Source organism: Henckelia pumila, unplaced genomic scaffold (assembly GCF_033568475.1).
Source record: "Henckelia pumila isolate YLH828 unplaced genomic scaffold, ASM3356847v2 CTG_298:::fragment_4:::debris, whole genome shotgun sequence".
In the NCBI taxonomy this organism is placed as follows: Eukaryota; Viridiplantae; Streptophyta; class Magnoliopsida; order Lamiales; family Gesneriaceae; genus Henckelia; species Henckelia pumila.
In genome coordinates this window covers 22,710-47,291 of record NW_027331798.1, presented here as the reverse complement: position 1 = coordinate 47,291, position 24,582 = coordinate 22,710, and the positions used below count along the sequence as shown (strand labels likewise).

The 24,582-nt window shown below is 34.4% G+C and overlaps 1 protein-coding gene across 1 annotated transcript; it reads left to right on the top strand.

Annotated features, from left to right (window-relative positions):
* The first annotated feature begins 21,545 nt into the window (after positions 1-21,545).
* On the top strand, positions 21,546-23,438 carry LOC140871036 (uncharacterized). Its single transcript, XM_073273482.1, has 3 exons — positions 21,546-22,208; positions 22,401-22,632; positions 22,891-23,438. The coding sequence occupies exons 1-3, from the start codon at positions 21,546-21,548 to the stop codon at positions 23,436-23,438; spliced, it is 1,443 nt and encodes a 480-aa protein (XP_073129583.1).
* The last annotated feature ends 1,144 nt before the right edge of the window (positions 23,439-24,582 follow it).

Here is a 24,582-nt window from a genome sequence, read left to right as displayed (position 1 = left end):
ATATGGTCATGTGTCGACTCATTAAATCCTTATATGGGCTGAAACAAGCGTTTAAACAATGGCATGAAAAATTTGACACCACAGTGTTGTCAAATTTTTTTTAAAATAAACGAGTGTGACAAATGTGTCTAAATTAAAGGCACAAGAGATTTTTATGTAATTGTATGTCTATGCGTTGATGACATGCTTATAATGGGGAGTAATCACGATGTGATAAAAGCAACAAAGAAAATGTTTACGAAAACATTTTGATATGAGGGATTTGAGAATTTCCAATGTAATACTAGGGATTAAAATCTCTAGGACTCCTTAGGCATTAGTCATGTCTCAGTCTCATTATGTTGAGACTGTCTTAAAAAAATTTAATGCATATGATTGTTTCCTGTTAAGATGCCTCTTGATATTAGCGTCCACTTGAGTAAAAATCATGAAGAACCAGTTTCCCAATTGGAATACTCCAGAATCATTGGAAGCTTCATGTATATCACGAATTTTACTCGACCTGATATTGCTTGTGCAGTAAACAAGCTGAGTTGATTCACAAGTAATTCAAATGAAGTTCATTGGAAAGCTTTGACAAGGGTGCTTAGATATCTAAGACACACTCTAGAGTATGGATTGCATAACACAAGATATCCTGCAATGCTTGAAGGATACATCGATACAAATTGAATTTCCGATACCAAAGACTCTAAATCCACTAGTGGCTATATTTGTAGCATTGGCAGTGGCGCAATCTCTTGGAGGTCATCAAAACAAACTTGCATCACTGATTCCACAATAGAATCTGAATTCATAGCACTTGATAAAGTCGTAGAAGAAGCAGAATGACTTAGGAATTTTCTTGAGGATATTCTTTGTTTGTCAAAACCAGTGCCTGCAATTATGATACACTGTGACAGTCAATCGGCAATTGCAAGGGTAAATAATGCTATGTATAATGGTAAATCTTGACATAATCATCGAAGACACAATATCGTACGACAATTGATCTCAAATGAAGTTATCACAGTTGATTACGTCAAATCAAAAGATAACTTAGCATATCTGCTTACAAAAGCATTGAATAGAGATCAAGTGTACACCTTGTCAAGAGGAATGAGCTTAAAGTCTAAAAAATAAAGATTTCATAGTGGTAACCCAAACTTGTTGATTAGAGATCCCAAAATCTTGGTTCAATGGGACAACTAAATTATGAGAACTTGAGTAAACACTCAGAAATTTTTTGCAACTCATTCTTAAGAATAAGAGTGTTGTATCCTACACATGTAGTGAGATTAAGTTTGAACTTTTAATGATTTTTTGCCTGGAAAAGGCGGAGTATGGTAGGAAAATCTTAATAGGAGACCACCTAGGTAAGTGTAAGGACGGGCAGCCTCAGTGAAACATTTATAAAGCTAAGATGTGTTTCATGGCCAAAACGAACACAACCAAAAAACCAATAGAAATAAAGAAAAGTCATTGTGTAAGTACTATTGTCTGGGTTTACACCAACCGCCAAGAAGTTCAAGACATCATGTTAACTTTGTGGCCTAGTAAATCCGATAGTATTCTACTACGAAAGGTTCAAAGCCACAAGCTTTTTCTCCTGATGCACTGAATTTTCGTGTGAACTCTCTTTGACATCATGTGCATTCATGCATTAATTTCATTCATGTGGAGGACTGTTGAAAATTTTATTTGTGTTTAATGTGTAAGGGAATGGGGTTGCACATAAACAGTTTGAGGTGTTGTCCAAAGGTGTTGACAACACCTACAATAACACCTTGAATAATTTGCAGCGAAATATAATTAAAATGTGAATAAAATAAACAAGCAACCAAATAAATAGACTCAGATAAATAATCAAGAGTATAAAATACTCTGGCAGCGCCTCAGGGCAAAAATTCACTAGAAAATAATTCAAAGAGTTTTACAAACCCTAAAACTAGTGATTATTGTAAAAATCAATTTCTCAAAACATATGAGAAAATAAAGAGTAAAAGTTCTCCTAAAAATTCTATATGAAATAGAATAAAGAAAACGAAGTAAGGAGAAAAATCTTGATGCCAAAACTTGTAGAGAAGAAAACACTCTTTGATCTTTGATCTTCAAGTGTTCTTCAATTCTTCAAGGCAACAAGTAAGAACACGATCTCAACTAAGCTTTATAAGATTTCCAAGTGTTCTATGTTGTACGCACAGAAGCTCTCATAAAAGTATTGCTTTCGGTCTCTCTATTGGTCTCCCCCTTCGTTTTGCACGCCTCACTCTAATATATAGGCAAGACTACTTCTTGTCTTAGTTTTCTTGTAGGCGTGAAATTCTCTTGATTTGATCATATCAAATCTACACAAATAAAGAAAGATATATATTAGATATGATATGATAAATATTATAATAAGCTTATCAATATCTCAAATAAATTTATTCAAGGAAATAAATCACTTAAATGAAGGTTACTTCATGTCCAAGAAAGGCAAAATATATTAAATAAAATCTTTTTAGAATTAAGAGATTTTAAGGAATAAAATATTCCTTTCAATCTCCCCTTTTTGCCTTTCTGGACAAAACACTTTTAATCCAAAAAACAATTCAACATAACTCCCCATTAATCAAAACTCCCCTGAATACTAAACCAAATTCTCCCCCTAAGTGTAAGAAGAGGTGTTGTCATGAGATGTTGGAAACATCTAGATACAACACTTCAGAACTATAAGCACATGTAAAACAGATAGACAAATAATTCAGAGTAAACACCAAAAACAGTTTTGATAAGGAGCAGAGCAAAAAAACAAAAACTAAAACTAAAACTAAAACTAAGCAAAAAATAAACGAAAACAACTAAAGCAAATCTAGAATTGATTGCTTTCAGATGAGTCATCTGCTTCAGCTTCTTCTTCTTCTTCTCTTTCTTCTCCCCCTTTTTGTTCAAAAGGGCCAGCTCCACTTAGTAGTGACTCGTAGTGAGCCTTCAACCCTTCATAATAGGCAAGATCAGCCTTAGCCTGTGCAATCTTCTGCTCAGCATGCACTAATTGGGCTTGAACAAAAGTAGAATCAATGTTCTGCGTAGCAGAGGTGGGTACAAAAATCTCAGTGGAAGAGGGGGTGTTGGCAACACCTGCCACAACACCTACAGCAACACCTGATTCAGACCAAGTTAGGTCTATCTTTTTGTTGCCTCACAGCAATGCAGGTGTTATCTTAAGCAGTTCTCCTGGTACAATAAGAACCTCATCATCATCATCTTTCTCAATCTCTTGAGACAGCAGCATAGAATAGATGAGGGATGGATAAGGCAGCTTCAAAGTTTGTTGTGTACAGTCTGCAAAGGCCATGACTGTGTCAAACACAAGTCGACCATAGTTGAAATTTCTTCCTGTTCCAATGGCGTACAAGATTGGAGTCTGATGCTTGGTAACAACAGTAGAATTCCCAGATGGAGTTCATGTCTTGACAGCTGTCTTGTGTAGAACAGAGTAGAAGGAGGTGAGCTTGGCAGCCTGCAACTTCTTAGAGTGAGCTGGAAATACAGTAACTTGACCTCCTGTGATGACAGAAATCATCTAATCCAAAATAGGTAGTGCAGCATCATCACCAGTAAGTGTATGGAGGAATCCATTGATCATAGCAGGCTGAAGGCAAAAATCTGTCCTCGCATATACACCTTCCCATACTTGACATATCTTGGATCCTCTACAGCTTCAGTCAAGTTACAATAAAATTCTCGAACAATTTCCCTGCAATATGAACCAGCAGTGGAGACAGTGGCCAGTAGATTTCTTACCTCAAAGAATCTGACCAAATTTTGAGCTTCATAGCTCTCCACATCAATATTGCGTTCCTCAAGGAACTCTCTATCAGCATACATATCCTAGCAGTCAGAAATTTCCTTGGAATAAAAAGTTGAGGAATAAGACTCATTTACCCGATAGTCTTCACCCAAGGTGTTGTCCAGGGTGTCGGCAACACCTTCCTCAACATCTTCTTCTTCTTCCTCAGAGTCATCAGAATCTGACTCTTCTTCCAATTCTTTCTCAGCATCTGAATCTTCACTCGAGTCAGAGCTGGAATTATCAGAGGGATGAGGACGGTTATCAGCAAATTCCACCATCATTTCTTCGTTTGGTTCATCATCAAAATTTTGAGAAGGAGCAGAAACTGTAGGGTTTGTGCTTTTGGACTTCTTCATCTTAGCCATGAACTGGGCTGTTGAAATTTTCTCGTCATCAGAAAATACAAGAGGCGCAGTAGATGATGGTTCCTCAACAGTAGGAATAAATGCAGATGCATCTTTCTTGATATCAGCAACATGTGGAGTCTCTGATTCTGTGGAATCCTTATCAGAGGAATCACTTGCTGATTTGCTTTCAGCAGCAAAAGGAACCGGAATAGCTTCTCCAGAACGTTCTTGGGTACTCGATTTTCCCCTTTTTCGGCGTACTAACTTGAAATCTTCATCAGAGCTTTCATCCCTAGAAGTAAACTCAGGGTCCACCAAATATGGTCTTGAAGATTGACCCTTTCCTCGAAATCTCTTCGAATCTGTATAATCAGGAACATAACCAGCCTGTCTCTTGGATCTACGGGTCAAGGGTTTCGTGGGAAACACCTTGTTTAGCACGAACATGTCAGGCAAATTTTCCACATCGATCTCATTGTCTGGCTCTCCTAGAGCGATGGAGTCCAGGGGCACTGGTTCTTCAGCAACACTGATTATGGCTTGCTCAACCACGGGGTGTGGTGACTGAGGTGTTGTAACACCTTCAGCAGCATCTTTTGTATAGCCCATCTCCGATCGGATGTCATGTGAATCAAAACATTTTCCTGTCATTTGAATATGCGAGAGTGAACACACAAAAATAAATTAGGGCAATTGAAGAACAGTGAGCACTGAGAATAATGAGGTGCGTGATAAAGCAAGAAAATAATATATTTCCAAAAACAGATAAAAACCCAAATATATAACACACCAAACCTTTTCCTATTCTAACTCGGATTATCAGTAGGCCCCAACGGTAACACTCCCAAAATGGTAACAAATTCGATTTAAATTTGGCAATTAATATCTTCGATTTTCACCGATAATTTAGGCTCAAATATTTTACCAAATATTTCTAAGTTTAACTCCTCATCAGAATATAACACCACAGAAACAAAAAATCAATCCCATTCAAATTCAAAAATTCAGAGGATAGGGCAAAAATCAGAATTTTCATTTGATCAGAATTTATAATCTTTCGGCCCAAGACATTCACAAAAAAAAATATGCATGTCCTAATTATGTCTAAAACAGAGTGTGACAATAATTAAAATGCAATCACATGCAAAAATTATATGTTGACAAATGAAGTGTTTTTCAACGATGTTGGCAACATCTTCCAGCAACACTTCAGGATTCAAAAAGATTTTGGTATCCAATTCATTATATTTTGCAGAAGTGGTAGCATGCACACTAAAGGAACAATCTTCAATGGACCCCTTTAGGTAGCTTTTTTCATTTGCTTCTGATTTTCAATCAAATTTGATGATTGGCTTACTTCAAGTTTAATCATTCTTGTTCTTTTGTGATTCTGAATTTGCAAAGTCACTTTTCATTTGGGACAAGATCATGGAATACACGAACATCCCTCCACTACTTTGTGACTTAGTCAGAACTCTTCTTCGATTAATCCAAATTAAACTGTAAAATATTTTGCGCAGAATCCTGAGTGAAAACCAGTGAATGGTTACAAAGTATCAAACACATCATAAAACAGAGTGTATGCATGAATGCAATATGCCTAAGATCTAAAAATGCACATGCATGAAAATGTGTTGTCAGAGGGTGTTGGCAACACTCCTGACAACATCTCAGTTCTATCTATAATGCACACATACTGAGAGACTTCCTTAGACTGGAGAATCTCTCGAAATCCAAAGCTTTTGTGAATATATCAGCTAATTGGTTATTTGTTCCAACAAACTCAATTAAGATAATTCTTTTCTCGACCAATTCTCTAATGAAGTGATGTCTAATGTCAATGTGTTTGGTTCGAGAGTGTTGTACTGGATTTTTGGATATATCAATGGCACTAGAATTATCACAGTACACTATAGGAGTATCACTCTTAACACCATAATCATTTAGCATTTGATTCATCCAAAGGAGTTGTGAGCAACAACTACCAATATCAACATACTCAGACTCGGCAGTAGAAAGTGAGACACAGTTTTGTTTCTTACTATACCAAGACACTAAGTTATTCCCCAAGTAGAAACATCCTCCCGAAGTGCTCTTTCTCTCATCTAAATTCCTAGCCCAATCAGCATCACTAAACCCTACCAAATTCGAATTGGTTTCTTTAGTCTACCACAAATCCAAATTCAAAGTACCTGCCACATATTTCAGTATACGTTTCACGGCCTTTAGGTGAGTAATTTTTGGATTAGACTGGTATCTAGCACACAAACAAACATTATACATGATATTAGGTCTAGTAGCACTTAAATATAAAAGACTACCAATCATGCTTCTGTAGAGGGTGTTGTCAACACCTTCGGCAACATCCTCCCTAGACAGATTTTCATTAGACCCCATAGGTGTGCGCATATGTTTAGTGTTTTCATTCAGAAACTTTTTCACCAGATTTTTTGCATACTTGTTTTGACACAAAAATATACCATCATGCACTTGTTTCACTTGTAAGCCCAAGAAATAAGTTAACTCACCAACCATGCTCATTTCAAATGTAGAAGACATGCACTTCACAAAATCATCAACAAGTTTGTCATTTGAAGCACAAAAGATTATATCATCTACATAAATTTGGCAAATTAAGATATTACCTTGAGACTTTTGCACAAATAAAGTCTTATCAACTTCACCTCGTTTGAAGCCAATATTGAGCAAGTACTCGGTTAGTCTTCCATACCATGCACGTGGTGCTTGCTTCAATCCATACAGTGCCTTTTTCAACTTATACATATAATCAAGATGATTTGGATCCTCAAACCCTTTAGGTTGTTTCACATAGACTTCTTCATTTAGGATCCCATTCAAAAAGGCACTTTTTACATCCATTTGAAAAAGTTTCATTCCCATGTTACATGAAATAGCAAGCAAAAGTCGGACTGACTCAATGCGGGCTACATGAGCAAAGGTTTCATCAAAATCCACCCCTTCAACCTGTGTATACCCTTGAGCTACCAACCTAGCTTTATTTCTAATGATGTTTCCCGACTCATCGGTTTTATTTTTGAAAATCCATTTAGTTCCTAGGACATTACCATGAGCAGGACACGGTACCAAGTACCAAACATCATTCCTAAAAAATTGTTCTAAATCTTCATGCATAGCATTGACCCAAAATTCATCTTTTAAAGCTTCTTCAACCTTTTTGGGTTCAATGTTTGACACGAAACAAGAAAATCGTACCTGAGAGTATGTAGAACTCATGCACAACAAACCTTCCATCTTTCGATAATCCACTTTCTCTTTCCTTCGAGTTTTCAAGTTTTCATGCACATCTCCAATGATCTGTGAGGTTGGGTGATTCTTCTGAATTCTTCTTGAAACATTCTTTCCAGCTTTGTTTACCTCACTGTTCTCATCAACATTCTCATCAGTAGATTTTTCTATTTTTGTTTCTGGAATTTCTGCAGGAGGTGTTGTCGGAGGTGTTGGAAACACTCCTTGGACAAAATCGGAATTTCCAAAATTATCCAGCAGATCATCAACTTCATCCTCAGTTGTTTTCTTCTTTAGATCTGCAAGATCATCAAATACAACATTAATAGACTCAAAAATAGTTCTTGTTCTCAAGTTATACATCCTATAGGGTCGGCTATTTGATGAATATCCCAAGAACATACACTTATCACTTTTTCCATCAAATTTAGCAAGATGGTCCCTATCATTCAAAACGTGACATACACATCCAAAAACATGAAAATATTTAAGGTTTGGCCTCTTTTCCATGAGAATTTCATAGGATGTCATAGTAGTACAATTCCTCAAATAAACTCTATTTGAAATATGACATGTAGTATTCAAGGTTTCAGCCCAAAAACGTTTTGAAATATTTTTCGAACTCAACATCACTCTTGCCAATTCTTGCAAAGTTCTATTTTTTCTTTCAGCAATTCCATTCTGTTGTGGAGTTTTAGGAGCAGAAAATTCACGAGAAATACCTTTTTTATCACACAGACTTGCAAAAGAAGAATTTTCGAACTCCTTACCATGATCAGTGTGAATACGGATTACCTTCAGATTATGTAGATTCAAAATCTTTATGAGCAGTTTCTTGAAGGCATCAAATGTGTCTGATTTTTCTCTCAAAAAGTTTACCCAAGTATATCGTGAAAAATCATCCACATAAACAAAAGAATATTTCTTACCACCAAAGCTTTCAACATCCATTGAACCCATCAAGTCCATATGTACAAGCTCGAGGCAGCGTGTAGTCATAGATGTTGGCAACACCTCATGTGACACCCTAGTATGCTTCCATTTCTGACACGCTTCACACACAAATGGATACCAGATTTTAAGTTAGGCATACCTCTGACAGCATCTAACTTACTTAGGTTCTTTAATGTCTTGAAATTTGCACGACCCAATTTTTGATGACATAGATCAAACTCATTCACTTTTGTGTGCCTACAAGACATCTCTTCTCCGAGTTGATAGTAGTTGTCGGATGACCTAGTACCTATCATGACACACAAATTAGAAACATCAAAAACTTTGCATAATTTCTTATCAAATTGCACATGAAAATTATCATCACAAAGTTGGCTTATGCTTATTAGATTTGCGGTTAGTCCTTTCCAACAACATTGCGAAGCTTAGGCAAACCAGCAACATTCAGAGTTCCCTTTCCAACAATGTTTCCCTTCGAACCTCCTCCATAGGTTAATTTTCCACTTTTCTGTTCAACATAATCAGTGAGAAACTTCTTGGAACCTGTCATATGACGTGAGCTGCCACTATCAAAGTACCAAGCACCTGAAACATTAGTTCTCAAAGCAGTATAGATCATATGACATTGATTATCAGCTTTTGGTACCCAAACTTTTCTTATAGAGGATCTGTTTCTGTAGATATTGTGGAAGGGTGTTGGCAACACCTTAGATGCAGATCTATGTCTGTAGTCTTCCTGCAACTTAAAACAGTATGGTTTGATGTAACCAGGTCTATGACAGTAGTGACAAATATACTTATGTTTCCTTCTAGACATTGAAGGAGCAGTAGGCTATGGCTTTGGCTTTGGAGGATCAATTGGTAAGGCCTTTTTGCTTGAGCTTCAGTACTGCTACTTTTCTTGACAAACACAGGGCCTTTCGAACTTTCACCAACCTCAAATTTGTTGTTTTCAAAACCTAAACCAGTCGTACCATCTCTTCCCATCAAAAGTAAAGAATCAAGCTTGGAAGTGCTTGAATTAAACTTAGTCAATGTAGCTTTTGCCTTTCCGATTTCTTTCTTCACCTGACTTAACTTCATGTCTTTCTTACTCAGCATAACTTCAAGCCTTGACACATCAGCCTTCAGATCAGAATTTTCTTTTTAAAGAATGGTGTTTAACTTATTCCTTTCAATCCAATCAGTATGTAATTCTTCAAACATCATCCGAGCTTCTTCCATGGATATAATATCATCACCTGAATCATTATCACACACATTATCAGTAATGGAAGAATTTAAAAAGACTGACCTTTGGGAGGTGTTACGACCAGGTGTGGCAACACCTGCTGCAACACCTAAAGGATTGACTTGAAACTTCTTTTTGCTTTCCAGTAGGGCAGATAAGGCAGTGTGGCTCTCTTCATCTTCATGTTCTTCTTCATCAGACTCTTCATCATTTAAGGATGTATTCATACCTTTCCTAAGCGTTTTAGCACACTCATTTGCATAATGCCCAAAGCCTTGACAAGCATGACATTGTACCGTGTCTAACTTCTTTGGTACTGACTTCTTCTTTCCTTCCCACATCAGTCGAGGCTTAGAAGTATCAGTAAGCTTCCTTGGTGACTGTTCTGGTCCAGTAATTCTCAAAGGCTTGCAAGTAAACATTGGAGCCTTGAGCTTTTGATCCGTCTTTCTAGTCTCTTTCATCTTCTTCATATAATCATTGAATTTCCTAGTCATAAGAGAGATCGAATCATATTCTAGATCAGATTGATGAACTTCTTGATGAAATTGAACATACTCCTCGTATGAAGGCTTTGAAGCTTGAAGTGCTATTGATTTCCCTTTATCCTTCTCTTGTGCTGTAGAGTTCATCTCAAATACTTGAAGGATACTTATCAATTCAGTCATCTTCATCTTTGAGGTGTCTTTTATCTCCCCAAGCGCCCAAATCTTCCCATTGAATCTCTTTGACAAAGACCGAAGAATTTTGTTCACCATATTCTCACTAGAAATAGGTCCTCCAAGAGCATGCGCCTCATTCTCATCCATCCTGATATTCTCAAATTTTGCGTTTAACAATCTCAATATTGTTCTTCTCATGCTATCAGTTCCTTCACAGTGTTCTTGAAGAGCATCACATGCATCCTTAGCAACAGTGCAGTCAGATATGATTCCAAACATCCTCATATCCACAGATGAAAAAATTGCATTAAGTGCTTTAGATTGTGGCTTGAACTTTGTGTTTCCTCGGCAGTCCAAGTTTCTTCTTGCTTGATAATATAGTCTCCTTCTGGATCTAACATCTTTGGAGGAGTCCAGCCAGTTAGAATACTTTGCCAAGCATGAACATTCATCGCTTTGATAGTATATCACATCCTAGTCTTCCATAGTGCGTAATTCGTGCCATCAAGGACCGGAGGTTTCAGAAACGAGTTCGCAACAGACGATGAGTCCATCTTATTCCCTGTAATAAAATAAACAAACCAAGATCAGTTCTTAGTGTATCAAGAATATGGCTCTGATTCCACTTGTAAGGGAATGGGGGTTGCACATAAATAGTTTGAGGTGTTGTCCAAAGGTGTTGACAATACCTACAATAACACCTTGAGTAATTTGCAGCGGAATATAATTAAAACGTGAATAAAATAAACAAGCAACCAAATAAAGAGACTCGGATAAATAATCAAGAGTATAAAATACTCTTGCAGCGCCTCCGGGTAAAACTTTACTAGAAAATAATTCAAAGAGTTTTACAAACCCTAAAACTAGTGATTATTGTAAAAATCAATTTCTCAAAACATATGAGAAAATAAAGAGTAAAAGTTCTCCTAAAAATTCTATATGAAATAGAATAAAGAAAACGAAGTAAGGAGAAAAATCTTGATGCCAAAACTTGTAGAGACGAAAACACTCTTTGATCTTCAAGTGTTCTTCAATTCTTCAAGGCAACAAGTAAGAACACGACCTCAACTAAGCTTTATAAGATCTCCAAGTGTTCTATGTTGTACGCACAGAAGCTCTCATAAAAGTATTGCTTTCGGTCTCTCTATTGGTCTCCCCCTTCGTTTTGCACGCCCCACTTTAATATATAGGCAAGACTCCTTTTTGTCTTAGTTTCCTTGTAGGCGTGAAATTCTCTTGATTTGATCATATCAAATCTACACAAATAAAGAAAGATATATATTAGATATGATATGATAAATATTATAATAAGCTTATCAATATCTCAAATCAATTTATTCAAGGAAATAAATCACTTAAATAAAGGTTACTTCATGCCAAGAAAGACAAAAGATATTAAATAAAATCTTTTTAGAATTAAAAGATTTTAAGGAATAAAATATTCCTTTCATAATGAATTGAAATTAAGCAATGAGAAGATCGGAAAAAATACAATGAAAAAAAAAATCTTTTTGTTGTGCAGGGGCGTTAAATATTGCGCCCCGGCACTGGTCCTTTTGCCTGGGCATTTTCCCAAGTAATCAGGGGCGCCTAGGCACCTGAAAATGGCACATAGGCACCTGGGGTGGCACAGGGGCGCAATATACACCGGTGCTTCTGCCTTCACGAAAAGTTGCATGCATTTTTCGAGTTTTCTGATTTGGTGATTTTTGTCAGTTATTTGGACCAAAAGTCACACCACATGATTGAAAAGTTTTGTCTTTACACAGAAACAACATAAATATGAGAATCAAACATCATTTTATATATAGATTCTCAGAATTTGAAAAAAGCAATTGCATTCATCTTCCTCCTTCCTTTCTTTCTACAAAAGAGAGTTTATAAACATTTCTGGTCAAGAAACTTGTGAATTTACAGTACTGTAATTACAAGTAGAACTTATTGTATCTTATGAAAAGATTGCCAAACATCATAAGCACCAAGAGCGGGGTAAAATCTTCTTAAGAAAATCGTGTTCAACACGAGCTTCAATTATTGAATTCATTTTCTATTTTCTTCTGTCATGTTCAAGTTTTTCCTAACACTTATACCCCACAAAAGATACAACCGATTGAGTTAACTCTTTCTCAGAACCGGCCTTTCACCCGTTATGCAGTGCTCCGTGATGACATAGTCATTGTCCACCCGAAGGTGGCAGGTAAGTATAAGGAAATGTTGGGAAAATTGGGAGTTTCTATTTCACCCTAATTAAGAGTTCAGCAAGAAGTATTGGGTGAGAGGAATCCAAAAGGATCTCTCCCCTTCCTCTCCAATCGGATATTATGGTGCCGGTATAGACCGAAAAAAATTGTATAAATAATAATTTTTACATCCATAAAAAATTCAATATAAAAATATTATTTATCAAATATTATGAGTAATAGAATACAAAATATCATCATATAATTATTATATATATGACAGTATGATAAATTGGTTGTACCTTTAGCATTAGTCTAATTTTAAACAACGTTAGTTTATGCATTGCACGTACCATTATCTAATTAAAATTACTTGTATTTGTAGATGGTTATCCTGATTATTAAACTTTACTTATAAATTAAGGTCATTGATCTAAGATTAATTTTTTCGGATACAAAATTAGAATTAGTAATTAATTCTTTTAGAAAAGAATTATATTTTAATTTCATTTTGGTGCTTGTTTTTCTTTATCATTTGTTAATAATTTAAATAGTTAGCATCATTCAATTTTTTAGTTTAATGCAAAATAAATGAAATTTAAAATTTTTCAATTTCAAAGTTTGACATCACAAATCAATCTAGTTAGAAGCAAATAGCTAGTTGATTTTTTTTTCCCTTTTTTAATTTAAAAAAGGTTTTTTATGCCCTTGACTAATATTCTGTTTTTACACTTGGGTCTCTGACTTTTTTTTTTTATATTTTTATAGAATAATAATGTAAAATGAAAGGGAAAAGTTGTTCAATTGTATTTGGAAATGTTTTACTTCTATATATATCTTTCCCTATATATAAAAAATTTATCAATAGACACCATCATTTTTTCTACTCAAAGTCCTTATGTAATATAGACATTACATTTTTGTTTTATGTTATTTTTTGTTATTTTGATATTTCAAATTGTAATTTAATCTTTTGATAATTTTTACAACTATATGATATTGCTCTCTTTGAATATAAATCAAATTAATTACAAAACTATTATACAAGCATGCAACTTGTACATCAATACACTAATATAATAAACATGAACGTGCATTATATGTGGGCAACAAACAACTGAAAACTAATATATGAAAGTTAGATAATATTTACAGGCGTTCATTATAACGGCATGACTAGCAATTGAAACAAATCAAACCATAAAAAAATCATAACCATAAGCAGGATCTCGTTCTTGCTGAATTTTGACAGATTGACAACTATATCTCACGAGATTCATATGTCAATTTTAGTAATGCATGTTCTGATTTTTTATAATTTAAGTTTTTTTTCTCGAAAATGCTTACGTGACACTGTATATATCAGCACTGTAATGGTGCCATATCAACGCGGCCACATAATAAAAAGACTAAAATTGCCAAAATAAAAATAAAAATAGCGCACTAAATTAAAATCTGAAAATATATAGGATTGATATCGCAAAGTGAAAATATACAAGACTAAAAAAGACAATTTTTATTTTATTTCCATTAGTTTTGAATAATAAACTGAAAAGTACATAAGATAGAAGTTCAACATTTGGTAGATTAATGTTGTTGATTATTTGATTTATACTTATGTGTTGGATCATGGTAATAACATACATTAGTGTTGAGTGCTTATAATCGATTGGTTCTGAAAATTATCTTCAATGTTGTGAATTTTTGTAGATAATGGTTGTTTCAATTGTTTGAGATTTTGAATTGCGACTGAGTAGATCTAAATATTTTTTATTTTGTTGACATTTAAGTATTTTTATTGTTTTTAAATGTCCAATCTTGTTATCTAGACTAAAATGGTGTAGATGGTAAATACTTTTGGACATCTTGTCGATGTAAAACGCCACTGGTATAAATAGCATATATGGTTTTTTATAATTTCTAGCTTCCTTGGAAATTCTGGAACTTAATTGTGGTACACGAAGTTATAATATAATTAAACAAGCAGAAGGTGATGAAGTTTTTTATCGTCTTATTTGTTAATATAATTGATTTATTTGGTATATAATTTCTTTCTCATGCATACTTAAAATAGAATAATAATATAATTAGTAGGGTCTTTGGCTAAACTTATTAAAAAAAGCTTATAAGTTGCACGAACTTAAAAACTGTTTGAAAAGCTTATAAGATGTCAGATCTTATTTTAAAAATATGATATTAAAGTTTGGATGAACTTATTTTTAATTACTTAAATATGTAGATGCGTTTAGTATTATAAGATCTTTTTATTGTCAAAATTACCAAAAAAATGTATAATACTATGAAAGTAATATAAATAATTATATGTGTATAAAAAATAGTTTTAAAATTTTATCATAAATTTTAAACATATATTAAAAAATAAAAACTATTTTATATTTTAATTTTAATTTTTAAAAAATTGATAAATTTTGTAAAATGATAGGTAGGGGGCATGGTAGGTATTTAACAAAATGTGTAAGGATTATATGGAGAATTAAATATAAAAAAAAAATCTTTTCAAAAAAAGTAGATGTGACTTTAGTTTTTTAGAAAAAAGTTTATTTTAACAGCTTATAAGTTGTTTGAAAAAAAAATTTATCAAACACCCTCTAAAAGGCTATGTTTGATCCTTATGTTGCCCACTATCACCACTACATGTACTTTTTCATCTTCGTCTTCCAATTCGGTTTTTGAAAGATCCCATATATGTATATATAACCAGAAAAAAAAAAAAAAAAAAACTTCTTTAGTTACTAAAATACTTAAAAATTCTCCACTATAATTTCAAATACAATATGTAACATTCTGTGTACAAGTAACATCACTCAAATAATAATTTGGTCCAAGAAATTAAATAAATCTAATCGTCTTTGGTAAATTTTGTCCAAGAAATTATAAATGATTTTCGAATATACAAAATTAAGTTTTGCAAATATGAAAATAATCTTATATAAATAGAATAAGATACACAATTGTAATATTTAAACATATTGCTAATATAATATGATTAATTATTTTATAGAATGGTGATAAAATATATCAATTTCGTGTAAATGCAAAAAATTTATATTTTATGATCCATATATTATTACACCCCAAGGGAAAGAACAAGTTCTTGTACACGGGATTTCTGCACTCGCTAGTAACAATGAGACCGAAGTCTATGAATACTGAAATATATCATTCATTGAAACGTCCTCTTTGCCAGCTTTGTCTTTTGGGTTTTCCTTTTTGTAATAGTTATATATTTCAAATACATCTTCTATGTCCAAAAAAAAAGTTTTTTCTGCCGCAACCTTCTATTTTCAATTTCGTGCAAATCACTTCAATACACATCACACCTGCTACAAAGGCGCGTGAATATATCTTCCCATGATCTCTTACTTTAGTAAGCCACTCTTCGAAGAAGTTAAGCTCAAGGATTTCAAATTTAGAACGTCGTTCTTGGAGATAGATACATTTTCTTTGGTTAATATGTCTATGTGAGAATAAAAAAAACAGAGTTTATCATGAACAATATCAATATATTGCAATAAAAAATGGGAATAATAGGGAGACATATCCATGCAATATATTGACATTGTTCATAGTAACCACTGTTTTTTTTTTTTAATTTTCATAGACATTAATAGCAGAAACATGTATCTATCCCCAAAAACGACATTTTGAATTTGAAATCCTTGAGCTTAACTTCTTCAAAAAGTGAATACTGATGTGAGAGATCAGGGGAATACATATTCATGCGTCTTTTTAGAAGACGTGGCGTGTATTGAAATGATTTGCAAAAAACTAAAATAGAAGCGTGCGGCTGCAAAAACTATTTTTTGGACATATAAGATGTATTTGAAAATTTGCACAACTATTACAAAAAATAAAACCCAAATGGCAAAGCTGACAAAGAGGAAGCTTCAATGGGTGATAAATTTCATTATATCATAAACTTAGGTCTCATTGTTACTAGCGAGTGCAGAAATCTCGTGTACAAGAACTTGTTCTCTACCGAGCCTTGCAAATGTGTAAGAATATATGGATAATAAAATATAAACTTTGTGCATTTACACGAAATTGATATCTTTTATTATCGTTTTAGCAAACTAGACTGAAAATTTTACAATTCGCATACCTTGAACCTGAAGAAACATTTCAAGGCGCTAGTCACACTTCGATAGTTGCAGACATGGATAATGTCTACAAATACTTTGATAAATGTGATCCGGTTTGTACTTGTAAAAAGTTAAGAAAATTTCTAGTTTTATTTAAAAAAAAATTTATGACAATAAATGATTAGATTTGTTTAATAAAAAAACATAGTGTGTTTTTTAGGTTATATACAAGGGATCTTGGAAAAAAAAACTTAGAAAATTTGGAATTGGGCATGTAAGAACTTAGAAAAAAATTGGAGATGAACATGTTACATGTGGTGGTGATAGTTGGTAACGAAAGGATCTGAAAAGATAGCGAAGTTGAAAATTATTTTGCGTCGGAAACAACTATGGGGAAGGATTTGGATATGGAGGGTTAGAGGGTATATATAATTTTGAGATTCAATGCAGTGTTTTTTCGATGGATAATTATTCGTTAAATCCTAATGAAGTAAAAAGATGGCTACGTAGGTATTCTCGAGATGGCTCACTTGTTGGTCCCAATATCCGACCGTGTGAGACCCTTCCGTAAAATAATTAATCATATTATATTAGTGATATGTTTAAATATTACATTCATGCATCTTATTCTATTTACAATAGATTTTTTCCATATTTTCAAAACTTAATTTTGTATATTCGAAAATCAACTTTAATTTTTTGGACAAAAATTTACTAAAACTGATTAGATTGATTTAATTTTGTATCAAATTATTATTTGAGTGATGTTACATATACACGGAAGATTACACATTACACTTGAAATTATAGTAAAGATAATTTTTAAGTTTTTACTTACCAAAAAAGTTTTTTTTAAGTTATATATAAATATATATATATATATTCATACTATATATATATATATATATATATATATATATAACTAAATTAGAAGACTGAGAAACACGTGATGGTGATAGTGGGCAACAGAAAAATCAAACAAGTTATATTATTGTTCTATTTGAGTTATGCATGAGAGAGAAAATATATACAAAACAAATTGATTATATTAAGTGCAAATTGCCCAAAAATTCTCAATGCAAACATGTTTTGCTCTGCACTCCCTAGCCATTTTGTACCACAGTTTTTGTTAATTTGTATTATATTTTGTATGGTTTTGTACCACATCTTGTATGGTTTTGTACAACATTTTATGACTTGGGATCCCAAAGTAAAATATGTTTGCATTTGGGGATTTTTGAGCAAATTGCTCTTATATTAACAAATAAGATGATATTAAAAGGTTTCATCACCTTTTGCCCTAGATCAAACATATGTTTCTTAATTATATTATCATTTCGTACTCCACAACCAAGTCTCATAATGTAATGCTCCATTTTTATAAATAAATATATTTCTTTATAAATAAATTATTATAATATAAATTTATTTTATAAATATATATATATATATATATATATTGCTTTTTATTGGGTTTCTTGGCCACCACTCCACCTCCCCTTTGCCCAACCGGTGATCGGAAAGTGTCTTCCATGGATGGGATTAACATGCTTGGTTCTCTCTTATATATAGAGACCCTTCACATGCCTCATTTGATCAGTTTTCCTTCAGATTTTCGTGATGATTAGTGGTCTAGAGTGTCAATATGAAGAGGTGTGAGAATATTGTGTTAAAAGATTGAAAGAAGGGAATTACTCACTTATACCCCAAAACACGTTCAAAAATTCCCAAAACATTATACAACAAACTTAGGTTGTCCAGTAAAATAGTGGTGAAGGAGGTGACATAAAAATATCAACCGATTCCCCGTTAAAATTCATAAACCACCGCTGTCCGAAAAGAAAAATAGTGCTCAGAAACCAACTGCAGGTACTGTTTTCACTCTCATTTTTCATACCATTATTCACAGTATTTGAACCTAGTCTAAACATGAAAGTTACTCAAAGTGTGCCCTAGTTCAAAGGTACCGACGATTTTCCGGAAATGACGTCTGAAACAGTATTTTTTCTTTAGTCTAGTAGAGTATAAGTCACAGTAAGTTATTCCAATTCTGGTACTATTCGGTTAGGAATTTGAGAAAACTCATTAAAGGAAAATTGTAGGAAATCATGAAACGCATCTTCGGTAAAAATTTGGGCCGCGCGTGGCTGCTGGAAACTGGCCACGCGCCGAAGGAAGTGGCACGAGAATTACACGTGCCGGCAGAAAACAATTTTTCCGGTGGCCGTAGTTTTCTGCACTTGTTTTAGGCTTATATTTCAAGTTTCATAATATTTAGACAAGTACATGAATTTTTATGAATTTCCTTAGAAATCCTTAAATCTATGAAACTTGATTTTTTGAAAGTGGCTGGACGCAAGGTTGAGGCTCGATTTTCTCAAAGATGGAATCTGTTTCTAGTCTAGAGTTTAAAATCAAAATTGTTCCCTGTACTGTCTAGTATACTAGATTGGTGGCCTATGACCGGAATAGTTTGCGAAAGCAGCCTTTTTCCGATGGTCAATATACCTAGAGAATCAGTTTGGAAAAAGCTGATTTAGTCAAAGATCGACTTGGAATTTTGACATACTTTGAATACAAAAGTTGTAGATTTTTTTGAGTTATACCTACTGTCAAAGTTTCAGAATTTTTGGATCTACTTTCAAATTATTATAAATTTTCTTATGAATTATCAAAATGTTCCTCCCTTGTTTGAGTAACAAATTTTTTATTATAAACTAGTCTAGCATCCGGTAGTATTACTAACATATGAAATATCCTAAAATTATAGGAATTTGAAGTTATCTACTGATTCGGATAGTAAGTATTGAGGTGAGGTTTTCATTACTTAAGGAATTATTATCTTTATACAGCCCTTTGGCATTCGGCATGGAAATTATAATATAATATTGTCCTAACTATTGTTCATCTTATTTTGTTGATTTGATATTCTTATACCTGATTTTCATAATTATTTAAATAACGTCTTGGTTTATCATCAAACGAATGATCAAAAGATCAAATGATTGATTGAATGAATGAATGAATGTTATCCAAAGTGAGAGCCCTGGATAACGGACTTCGGTCTGGATATTGAGTCCAATGAACACCGAGTTAAATCCGGGTATATTTGTTCACTTTAGCTCACCCTCATTAACATTACTGGAATGATTGCTACTAAACTATTGAATTCGTACCCACCTATTTAAGTTTATTATCCTGATGTTTACTACTATTACCAAGAAATATATTATCCAATAAATAATCATTTATTCTTACTAAGTCCTTAAAGACTTAACCTCCTTATTTTTTTATCTATTGTAATTTCCAGAGCCAGGGTTTTCAGATATGGATAATGAAGAAAATGGCAGTGAATGAACCATCTTTTGCCTCGAATAATGTTCTCGATTTATGTTTTATGTAGTTTCTATCATTCTCATCAGAGTCTGTATGCCTAGTAAAATAAAGAAATGTCTTTTTCCATGTACTGCTACTTGTTTAAGAATCAGTCTTGTTGTATTAAAAGGACCTTATTAATATTTTATTATTAAACCTTTGTTTCGCTTCCGCACACATTATTCGTTTAAATGATCTGTTACTATCTACGACACTTTAATTAGGGACATTAAATTCCCACATAGAGTGTTGTTAGGGAATGTGGTATCTAACAAAGGTTAGACTTCAAGTCAGGTGCCACATTAATGGTATCAGAGCCTCTAGGTTTGATTATTTGCTAATTAATGATAATTGTTTCTATAACTCTTTTATTACAGGATGTCTGATTCTTCCAATAATCAGGGAGTCCATCTAGATACTATTTTTATCCGCAGGGACTCCCCTATCCGTATTTTTACTCCTGGACCTCAGTATGTATCCTGTTTTCCTGAGCATGTCACCATAGAGGTTTCAGAGGATCGGGATAGGGTGTTGGCAGCTAGGGAGACTGATAGGGTCCTGTCTGAACAGGATATTGCCCGATTGACCCAAGAAAACCAAAACCTACTCAATCAACTAGCCATCTGTAGATGGCACATTGATACGTTTGGGGCACCCGAGTTCTTTCAGACTCACATGGAGTATGTCCTTAAGAGTCAGATTCCAGCATATGACAGTGGTGTAGGCCGAGCCATTTATGAGAGTGATAGGATGATTGTGCACCTTTGTGAGATTCATGGGTACTATGACCGAGAGCTGAGGAGATTCATGAGGGAGGAGTTCTACACCAACGACCAGATTAATCACATTGTCATCGAGGGTCGTGGCATGGTTGAGTATGATATTTATGGGTTGGAGCCCGGCGTAGTGGGCATCTCTAGTCTTTCTGACATCGCTGGGCCTAGTAGCTTTCCTATTGATTCATCAGCCCCTCCAGCAGTGACTCATTTAGTTGTTCCTCCTGTAGTACCATCAGAGGTTCCACCTACTGACACTCCAGTCGTAACCCCAGCTTAGCCACCTATCATAGAGCCTGAGCTACCACCCTTGCCACCAGTTCTAAATGATGATGTTTGGCTGATTGACCTAGAGTATGAGTCTGACCCCGATGAGTTTCCCGATGATCCTACACTGATCATACAGCTTGGACCTTTTCAAGGAGAGGACCCACTACCACCTATTGGAGCCTGGGATGATGAGGTGATCATAATTATTTCAGACGACGAGGATGTTTCTGATGCTGAATCGGTTGTTACTGGGGAGTAGTACCCGACTATCATCATCACTAGTATTATATTAGCTAATTTACTGTGATCCCTTACCATTTTGATGTTTACGCGGAAGGGAATAGTAGTATCATTATGTATTATTAGGAAAATTGTCTGTATCCTAAGTTTTGCAATATGGTGTGACTAAGTAGTTGTTGTTAGTCGTCAATTTTCTCTATAATGAATGACTATTTTATGTATTAAATAATCATGTCAAAGTTATATTATATGTTTACTTGTTCTAACTTTTAAGTATAACCTTACTATGCATATCACAAGTCTCTATATCTGAAGGTAGTAACATGGAATCCTCAAGTGAAAGTCTACAAGAAGAAAACCAAGGGAATCAAGGAAAACCAGATGACCAAGACAATCAACCACAAAATACTAGAGATGCTACAAATCAGCCACCAGAAGAGCCTAACCCGCTCCTTATGATCGAAATGATGAAAAAATTCTTTCACTACTGCCAGCAATCACCTAGGAACCCTGATGTGGGTGACCGGACCTTTGAACGTTTTCTTCGTTACAACCCCCCAAAATTCCTGGGAACTCCGGATGCTACACAAGCAGAGTCATGGATGACAAAAATCATGAAAATATTCTCTGTTCACAATTACTCAGATGAACAGAAGATAAATCTAGCAACTTATCAATTCGAAGATGTTGCTTATGACTGGTGGAGAGTCATAGATCTCCAATGGAGTAGAAATAAGACACCAAGAACTTGGGATAACTTCACACAAGAATTTAAGGATAAATATATCCCTCAAGTGGTTCAAAACACTCGAGAGAGGGAATTTATGGATCTAGTGCAAGGGTCAATGACAGTAGCCGAGTACGAGGCTGAGTTCCATCGATTGATACACTATGCCCCAGAGTTCATGGAAGATGAACTAAGGAAGACAAGGAAATTCGTTCAAGGACTGAACCTAGAAATTCGCTGGTCAACTCTATCTACGAAGGTTACTAACTATAATATCACGGTCAATCAAGCCCTACGAGGGGAAGCCGAAATGAAAACGCTCCTCAAAAGAGAAGAAACGGAAAAGAAAGCCAAGACTTCCAATTTCACTTAAAACAACCAGAAGAAAAGAAAATTTGAAAGGGAATTTCAACCTGATAAAAAAAGGGGACCTAGAAGACAAAATTTTCAGGAAGATCACAACAACCAAAAATGTGGATACTGTGGGCTACCTAATCACAATGAAGATAAGTGCTGGAGGAAAAATGGGAAATGTTTGGTCTGTGGAAGTGAGCAACACCGTATTCAAGAATGCCCGAAAAGATCCCAACAAACATCATCAGCTCCAAAAACTAAGATTCCAGCAAGGGCATATGCACTCACGGGAATAGATGAAGAAGTTGACCCCACTGCTGTGGTAGAAGGTAAGTTTTTCCTACTATCAAAAGTTGGGAAAGCTCTATTTGATCCAGGAGCAACTCACTCTTTTGTTTCCAGTACTTTTTTGCACAATCTAAATCTCATATCTAGTAAACTACCATACTTCTTGGAAGTGAGTTCACCAATGAGAAACAAGATTTCCAGTGATGTCCTTTACAAGTATTGCCCCCTGGAAATTAATAAAAAAATATTTTTTGCTGATTTAGTTGAGCTCCCTATACAATGATATGATATCATTTTAGGGATGGATTGGTTGTTTAGACACCAAGCTCAGTTGAACTGTTATACAAAGGAGATCAAACTTACAGATTCAGGAGAAGCCTTGTCTGGGAATCATAATAAAAAGTTTTATAGTGAAGCCTTTATATCTGCTTTAGAAGCACATTCTATTATTAAAAAAGGAGGACAAGGGTTTCAGGCATACCTATTCAACAAGCCAAAAGATCAACTAAGGGTATCTGAAATTCCCATTGTGCAAAACTTTAATGAAGTTTTTCCAGAAGAGATTAACTCACTACCCCCTTACAGAGAAATCGAGTTTACCATCGATCTAACACCCGAAGCAATGCCCAAGTCTAAGGCTCCATATCGAATGGCACCAGCAGAACTAAGGGAATTAAAAATTCAATTACAAGAGCTTTTTCAGAAAGGATATATCCGACCGAGCTCTTCACCCTGGGGAGCCCCAGTATTGTTCGTAAAAAAGAAAGATGGCACTCTCAGGATGTGCATCGATTATCGAGAGCTAAACCATGTCACCATAAAGAATAAGTATCCTACCCCGAATTGATGAACTATTTGATGTACTACAAGGATCCCAAATTTATTCAAAAATGGACCTGAAGCAAGGATACTACCAGCAACTGATTCAAGAAGAAGATGTACCCAAAACTGCTTTCAATACCCAGTATGGTCACTATGAATTTGTAGTAATGCCATTTGGATTGACAAATGCACCCGCTTCATTTATGGATCTGATTCATCGAGTCTTCCGACCTTATTTAGACAAGTTTGTGGTAATTTTCATTGACGATATCCTTGTTTACTCCAAGAGAAAGGAAGATCATGAATGTCATTTAAGAATGGTCCTCCAAACACTAAAGTAAAATAAACTATATGCAAAGTTCAGCAAGTGTGAGTTTTGGCTAGAGAAAGTGAAATTTTTGGGTCACATAATCTCTAAGAATGGGCTTGAGGTATATCCTACCAAGATAGAATCAGTAATGCAGTGGAAACAGCCAAGCAACGTGACCGAAGTCCGAAGCTTTCTGGGCCTAGCAGGGTAATACCGTAGATTTATTCAAGACTTTGCAAAAATTGTGGTTCCTTTAACTCAACTCACCAGCAAAGATTACCCCTTCAAATGGAACCAAGAATGTGAAGCAAGCTTCCAGGCACTGAAAATTATGTTAACCTCTTCTCCAGTATTAGCACTACCAGAAAGAACTAAAGGATTTATAGTCTACACTGATGCTTCCAAAGAAGCCTTGGGTTGTGTATTAATGCAAAATGGGAAGGTCATTGCTTATGCTTCAAGGAAATTAAAGGGACATGAACTTAACTATCCAACTCATGACTTGGAGTTGGGTGCAATAATTTTTGCACTAGCTAAATGGCGGCATTATCTTTACGGAGCAACTTTTGACATTTTTATCGACCATAAGTGTAACGCCCCGAAAATTTATTATTGAATTAATTGGAAATTAAAATAATTATTGAGTAGATAAAATAATTATTATTGTCAAATGAGTTATAGAGTGTATTCATAAAATACATTTGACAATTAGTCAATGAGTTTGACTATTTTGGATATCTGGAATATTGGCATTTTGAAATAATTATTGAGATATTGAAATAAAATAATTATTTATACCAGATAATTTAATTTAGAATAGTATTTGACAAAGTCTCGATGTAATAGATCCAAATATCCA

Excerpts from the sequence above, each read along its gene's own strand:
- LOC140871036 (XM_073273482.1), top strand. The coding sequence starts at position 21,546 with ATGGAATCCTCAAGTGAAAGTCTACAAGAAGAAAACCAAGGGAATCAA. Across the intron at positions 22,209-22,400 it reads GGTCAACTCTATCTACGAAG|GAAGATCACAACAACCAAAA; the intron begins GTTACTAACTAT and ends CAAAATTTTCAG. Across the intron at positions 22,633-22,890 it reads CCCCACTGCTGTGGTAGAAG|GGATGGATTGGTTGTTTAGA; the intron begins GTAAGTTTTTCC and ends ATATCATTTTAG.